Genomic DNA, 7,737 nt, shown 5'->3' with positions numbered 1-7,737 from the left:
TTGTCAAACTGGGTCACACTGTGGGTTGAACCCTTAACCCATAATGTCCAACATTCTTTCGTTTGACCCATTGACACCAAAAATGTACTAAATCGAGGTGTATAGTGTTATCTCGATTTAATTATTCATGTGAGTTGACATGCCACCCTTTATCACAAGGATGAATCATATGAGTCATGGATATGAACACTTCTTTATGAAATGTCATATTCTCATGTACTACACTACAATTCACCTTCAGTGCTTAGGCATGTAGAAAATTACCTTTATGAATAGGTTGGTCTCTCACCTATTCTATTGGTCCTTTAATATTGTTATTCTGTTATTCTCTCTAACCCATATGAGAGATTCTTTATACAAAATCAACAATAACACACAACCTTAGAGAACAAAAAAACATAAACAAAATGTAATCGCATAATATATTGTCATACATCAGAAGGAATAAAAAAGACCCATCCCCTTTACATGTTGGGAATACAATCCTGGTGCTAGCCCTTTAGTAAGGGGATCCACAGTCATTTCCTTTGTCCCAATTGTATCAATACATACCGTATGATTCTCAGTCATTTCTTTAACAACAAAATATTTTAACTTCATGTGTCGACACGATGTTGAGCTCTTGTTATTTGAAAATGACACGACTGCTTTATTATCATAAAAGATCTTTAGTGGTCTCTCAATAGAGTTCACAATCCCAAGATCCATAATGAAACTTCTTATCCAAATGACCTGAGATAAATTCTCGTATAAAATCAATAAATTTTGTCCCAATAAATTTCAGAAATTTCTTCACTATCCTGCAGTGAGAAATAACACCTCGAATATTCTGAGTCACTCACAATTGCAAAAGCAATAAGCTAAGATATTCGAATACTCCCACTTCTCATAGACATCATTTTGAGCGCTCTCACTTCTCACAGACAACCTTCAAAACGGTTGTTCTATTCTTCGTATGAGTGGAAGATAAATCACTCTATACGAGATTCATATTGAAAAGGTAAATATGAGACCCCTTATTATTCACTTTTTCTGAGACAAGCACAGTTGAGTCATTATCGTTCCACTTTGGTGAAAATGATAATACTCATAGTTGCTCAGTCTCTTCAATTATCTAGGAATTGACTTCAGTTGGTGAAACTAGCAGATCATGTAACCAGAGGCAATTCAGTACTGTACCTTTGGGTATGAACATGCTTCATGGGCTGAAATACACATCTACTATCACACCTTGTGTAAATTTGGAACACAACGACCTATCTTTGGGTAGCATCGATGTTTCATAAATTTACACACAATCATAATAACAAATCTTAATACGGTCTAAAGAATCCTTAATTAACATGACTCAGATCACTTTGGTGATTACATGAATCGGTCAATCAAAATCTTTTACCAAAAATTCTATTCGTATTATGGAGTACGCCCATGCACACATTTTAATGCATGTATATTCATGACATAATATAAGTTCATGCTTCAACTAATATACATAAACTAATTGTCATGAATTTAGTTACAATTCATGCTTAAAATCATTATGCACAACTTAACCAACACAAAATACATGAATTAACATGCATAAGACATACATTATACACATTATAAAGCATGAAAAATAACAAAAACATGCTCATATGGGTAAAACCCAGGGTCCTCAAGTAGGAACCGATCCGAAAACATCATGAATCAGTCTGAAACCACTCTAAATCGGTCATCAAAAGGTCCAAACCGGTTCTAAACCTTATGAACCTATACTAAATATAAACAAAAGTTCATAAAACCCTATAACCGTATGCCAAAATCCCTGTATCTTAATAGATTCTTGAAAACAAGGTCTTAGCATCTCAGAACCGGTAAAAAACTGAAAGGAATCGGTCAAAAATGGCTTCGAACCGGTCCCGAAAAAGGTCGGATCAGGTTCCTGATCCGGTTCAGTCCAAATAGTGTTTGAATCCTGCTTAACATGGATCTGACCCGGTTTAAATGGGATCCGAGTCTGACCTGACCCATACTTGATACGGGTCGGACCCGGTCTGAAAAGGACTTGGGTTAAACCCGGTCCGAAACGGATTCGGATCGGACCCGACTCATAATGGACCCGGGTCAGACCCGATCCTAACTGGACCTGGGCCCAACACGATCTGAGATGGACCTGAATCTTTCCAGATCAGACCCAGACCCGAAACTTTATGGGCCCGGGTCTGATCCAAGAATAAACGGCAGACCCGATCCACCCAAAATGGGTTTGGATCGGGCCTATCACCGGATCATCTCGTCGGACCCGATCTGGCACCCCTGTTAAAATGAAATAGAAACCCGAGGGTTTCTGTTTGCATTTTCAGGGAAACCGAAAGGGTTTCTGCCCTTTTCAGCTCCACGGTGACTCACATCGCCAAATGGCGACCGATGCCGCCTGTCGGTGACCTACGTCACCCCACCGATGACTGACGTCGCCCAACGGTGATCGTCCGATCTGGGGACAGCCCCGACACCGGCTGATCCAGATGGCGACGACAACCATTTTTGGATGCTCTAATATCCCCCAGCGACCCACAACATCGCCCATCCATCGACGACCGACGTCGCCCCACGACGACGTTCGATTGCCGACACCGGCTGGAATCTCACGCAAATGCCCTGGTGACGACGACTCCACTGGCTGCCCGATGGATGAAGGAGCAGGGCAAAGAAAAAGGGGGTTTTCAAACCCCACACGCCGGCCATCCGGCGTTCTCAACCTCGACAACATCTCCGGTGACCTCGACATAGGCCGACCAACCTGCAACCCGACTGCGCAGGGGATCTCAAGCGACGGCTTAGGCGGTCAAGGGACTTCGCCGACACGATGACCCAATGACCGCTCCTTCCAGCATATCGCCCCACGGCGATCATCCCGATTTCCCAACGATGGCAGTCGGCTCTGCAACCCCATGGCCGAATAAAAGACAGAGAAGGGGGGTTTTTAATCCCCGGATTTGATGTGTCGTCTGACGGACGCTGGCAATTCGGCAAACCTCCCCCGGCGCGTCTCCGGCGACGCTCCAGGTGTAAAACCCGGATACCTTATGTCGCCGGCGACGATAGACCCGATTTAGCCTGACCGCCATAGGTAAAATTCGATGTGTGTTTTTTTTTTAATGAGGACCGCCTGAGCCGACCGATGGTGGGAATGGTTGTCACCCCACGACAACAGTTGCCGATGAAGGCTGTCGCCCCACGACAATAGTATGCCGAAAACACTGTCTCATGATGACAATTTGTCGAGAATTCATTGACATTCGCCCTCACGGTGACTATCGTTGTTAACCGACGAGTTAAGTCGCCCAAGAGTGATAGTGGCCGCAAAATGTCGAAAAGCCCTACACGACCATGTGTAGCTGAATGCGTGGAGTGGGCCCATAACCCAATGTTGGCAAATCCTGTAAAACAAAATGCAGGAAGCATACCTGAATTCGTCACGGATCGCAACTGCGTGTAGGAAATTCGACATTCTTTTCATCCGGTCGATGCCCACAATGAGCCCAGGCCTTAGGTCGACGGTGAGCAAGGCCCTTCCACAATATCAGAATGTGGAATTGTTTTGGCAGGATATTTGTTATGAATAACTTCATTATCTTCATAGCCTCCTAACCCCTTTATATAACGAGAGAATAAGGCAGTTACGTGAATGTGACATTCACATAACTCCCATCCACTAACCCCCATTATGTGGTGAATAATGTGACCCATGACTGTCAAACCCAATCATAATATAGTTTGGACCAGCGGTGAGAACGAGCCGGTAAGGGATATGAAAGTCGTTGGTGAGATGGTGTCAGGTTATTTCGGCATCTTAATTGAACCATTCTTTCATGCTTCCCGTTATTTATTTGCACGCGAGCAGCAGCAGAGCGTGACGTGAGTATGGACACGTCAATCACGCCTTCGAAGCATACCACGTGACGGAAACCGGCGTCACCCGGTAAGATACCGTACGTCCGGTTACCCCAAGCAAGGGGTTTTTATTTCTGCCCACATCCTTTGTCCTCTTCTCCCCGTCTCGTTAAAAACGAAAAGAAGCGAAACGGAAGGACAAAGCCTCCATCAAAACGTATCGGTTTTTAATATTTCATCACAAGAGCCAAAGAGTGGAAGTCTCAAAAACTACCAAACTCCAATTCCCATTTCCTTTTTCTTTTCCTACCTTTTGGATTTTGTAAAAAGCACTATTCCTTTCTCCACATCTTTGTTTGGATCCGCTGTCCTATGAAAGGTGTTGGTCGCACATGCTTTTCATTTTAGATCTCTCTATAAAAAACCCTCTCCCCCGCATCTTTCCTCACTCCCCAAATCTCTCTCTCTCTCTCTCTCTAAACCAACATCTTTGATTGGTTCTATTTCTCCTCTTTCTCTCTGTTTGGCTATGGAGTCACACAACAAGATGCCCAACAGTGCCCAAAGCCAAGAAGAAGAAGCAGACTTAAGGAGAGGCCCATGGACCACGGAGGAAGATCACATACTGATGAGCTACATAGCCAGCCACGGCGAAGGCCGGTGGAACTCCCTCGCTCGCTGCGCAGGTTCTTGTCTTTTCCTGCTCTCTCTTCTTCGATTTCGCGATAAAATTTGCCATCCCGGATTTACAGTAACGTGAAGAATCGAAAACAAAAAGATTCATGAAGGCACCCTTAAAAAGTAGTTCACAACATCACAGAAAAAGAAACTCCACAATCTCAAAAAAGCTAAAATAGGATGCGCCATCCACAAATTAACTTCTTAACAGTTTGGTTGATCGATCTTTCATTTCAGGGTTGAAGCGAACAGGCAAAAGTTGCAGGCTCAGGTGGCTCAATTACTTGCGTCCTGATGTTAGAAGGGGAAATATCACTCCTGAGGAGCAACTCATCATTCTTGAGCTGCATTCACGTTGGGGCAACAGGTAAAAAAAAAGAAGGTTAAAAAGCATAGAGAAGAAGGCTTTAAAAATAGTATTTTTTATATTTTTTTGAAAAGTTTAATGATTAATTACAATTAAAATATATGTTTAATATCATGTGAAACATGGCAAAGTTCAATAAACTCCAAGTAGGGAAATAGTAAACGTCATAAGTGATCGGTGATACAATCTGAGCTATATATATGTTTTTTTATAAAAAAAAAACTACAGAGACACAACCGTGTGCCAGCAGGATTTTGATCTGGAGCCTTCATCTCAGCACCTTCACAACCACTCCCCTGACCATATTTGTTAATTAAGTAAAATTATTCATTATGGGCATAAGAGGATTAGCTCAATTAGCACATTCTTTTGATCAGCGAGTAATTGTGGAGAAAAGAATAATGGTTTTTATTTTTTTTCATTTTTCTTCCATTTTTTTTTAACGGACTTGGTAATAACAGTCCTGAGCCTGAGGTAGTGGAATTCCTTGTCTGTTGAGTTTCAACCTACGTAACGATCTTTACAGTCTTGAAAAGAGGTTCAGTAGAACAGACACGACTCCAAAAAGATGCATATATAATTTATACTACTGCACTGCAATTGTCCCGTCGCGGGGCCTTCTCTTTCAAGCCCGTGACAGCCATAGTAATCATGATTTGACCCTTGCATTATTCTCATAATTCTACAGATGGTCGAAAATCGCGCAACATTTACCAGGGAGGACGGACAACGAGATAAAGAATTACTGGCGGACGAGGGTTCTGAAGCACGCGAAGCAACTGCAGTGCGACGTCAACAGCAAGCAATTTCAAGATACGATGCGGTACCTTTGGATGCCGCGGCTCATGGAACGGATCCGAGCAGCCAAGAAGACAGAGAATTCAGAATTCACCCCTCAAACATCAACATCATCAACTCAAGATGGACAATTTGCAACCTTGCCCGCGGGGTTTCAAGTCATGAATCCCGTAACGGAGAATTACATAGCGACCCCATCCGACTCCGTTGTGACCCATGTCTCAGCCGTCTCGGACCCCGCTGATCAGTACTACTTTCAGGATTTCCCGGCCACCCAGATCATGAGTTGCTCGGAGAACCAGTCCAGCTCCTATGGCTTGTGCCCTGAGTTGCTCTCTCAGGTGAGCAGTTGGGGACCCACTTTTGGTGAGTTTGGCGATAACTTGTGGAGTTCAGACGACTTTTGGTTATCGCAACAGCAGCTATGCAACACCATCTAACGGATACCAAACACACCAAAAGGGAAGAGATTAAGATATTTGCCTCAAGAAGAAAGGAATATTGTGCAACTGTGAATTTTGATTTTCTAGATATAATTTTTTCTTAAAAAAGAAACTTGGTTTTCTTTTCTTTTATAATATGATTCGTTACACTAATTATTAACATGTATGGTTTGATATTTTGGGTTGTTGGATTGAATGCTTTTTGTATGAAAGAACAAAAAGTGAAGCACTGCCATGTGTCAGTCCCCTATTGGATGAGATTGCTTCAATCATTTTTGCTTTACCTCCTAATTAGTTCTAAACCATCTTTTTTTTTTTCCAAGTAATTATGACTTTGGCTGGAATTCGGTTCGGCTGGGAAACGGGGGTCGGCCTCAATTGGGTTGATGCCGAGTCAATAAGTTCAGATTGGTCATCGGTTTGGGTATTTCTAACCTGTAATTGGATACGGTAAATTCCAAAAAGAAAAGGGAATTCCATTTTCGCGAAATTAAAGTTGGAACGAGATCCAAATGTAGCAACCGAGGTCCGATCCAGATCCTTCGTTTGTCTTCCTTGATTATTATTTGGGCTGGTATCACTCGCACGAACCTTAACCACATTAGTTAGGTCCTAGCTATTACCTATTAAGGTTGGACCCACATGGTCCGAGTATCATTAATTGCACCTGGGTTAGTCCTTAAGAAATTTCATTAGTAAAAAAATATCACTACAAGAAAAACCTTTATTAGCGACGGTTTTTTTCCGTCGCAAATTAGCGACAGACTTAACGAGAGAACATTATTTATCGCCAATCTTTGAAATATTTTTGAAATTAGCGACGGTATAAATTCCGTCTCAAATCCGTCGCTAATTATCGACAGATCGACGACAAAAAATTTTCATTGCAAAATTGTAGGAAATTAGCGACGGATTTAGCGAGGGAATTTTTCCGTCGCTAATTAGCGACGGAAAAATTCCCTCGCTAAATCCGTCGCTAATTTTCGATTTAAACCGTCCCACCTAAGGCGCAAAATTTTCCCTCTCTCCCCCGTTCAAAATTTAAATTGATGTTCGATTTAAACCGAGCCTCGTGCTCCCGTTGGTCGATGAAACCGAGCCTCATGCTCGCCGCAGTAAGGCTCACCGGACGATCCTGTCGGACGATGTCGATCGCCGCGACTGTCGTCGCCCAACTCCGACGCAGCAGAGGAGGGCGAAGGAATCTCGATGAAGGGTGTGCGGATCGCGGGGCGGCCGTTGTACCTGGACATGCAGGCGACGTCGCCGGTGGACCCGCGGGTGCTGGACGCGATGCTGCCCTTCTTCACTGGCCGTTTCGGCAACCCCCATTCCCGCACTCACCTCTACGGCTGGGAGTCGGACGAGGCGGTCGAGCGCGCCAGGAAGCAAGTCGCTTCCACGCCACCTACCTCCCCGTCGGCTCTGACGACCTCCTCGACCTCGATCGCCTCCGCGACGCCATCCGCTCCGACACCGGCCTCGTCTTCGTCATGGCCGTCAACAACGAGATCGGTCCATTCCGACCTCTACGAGACCCAATCAGAGATCTTGGGGTCGAGGGAGTACGTCATG

At 43.9% G+C, this 7,737-nt stretch overlaps 1 protein-coding gene across 1 annotated transcript; it reads left to right on the top strand.

Annotated features, from left to right (window-relative positions):
- Positions 1–4,372: 4,372 nt before the first annotated feature.
- On the top strand, positions 4,373–6,315 carry LOC149826779 (transcription factor MYB2-like). The gene is made up of 3 exons (XM_090020130.1): positions 4,373–4,562; positions 4,792–4,921; positions 5,610–6,315. The coding sequence occupies exons 1-3, from the start codon at positions 4,406–4,408 to the stop codon at positions 6,157–6,159; spliced, it is 837 nt and encodes a 278-aa protein (XP_089876256.1). The 5' UTR covers positions 4,373–4,405; the 3' UTR covers positions 6,160–6,315.
- Positions 6,316–7,737: the final 1,422 nt, after the last annotated feature.

Source organism: Nuphar pumila, chromosome 10, assembly GCF_984573655.1.
Source record: "Nuphar pumila chromosome 10, dmNupPumi1.hap1.1, whole genome shotgun sequence".
NCBI classification, from domain to species: domain Eukaryota; kingdom Viridiplantae; phylum Streptophyta; class Magnoliopsida; order Nymphaeales; family Nymphaeaceae; genus Nuphar; species Nuphar pumila.
The sequence above is the reverse complement of the archived record's forward strand: the minus strand, read 5'-3'. Positions and strand labels throughout refer to the sequence as shown.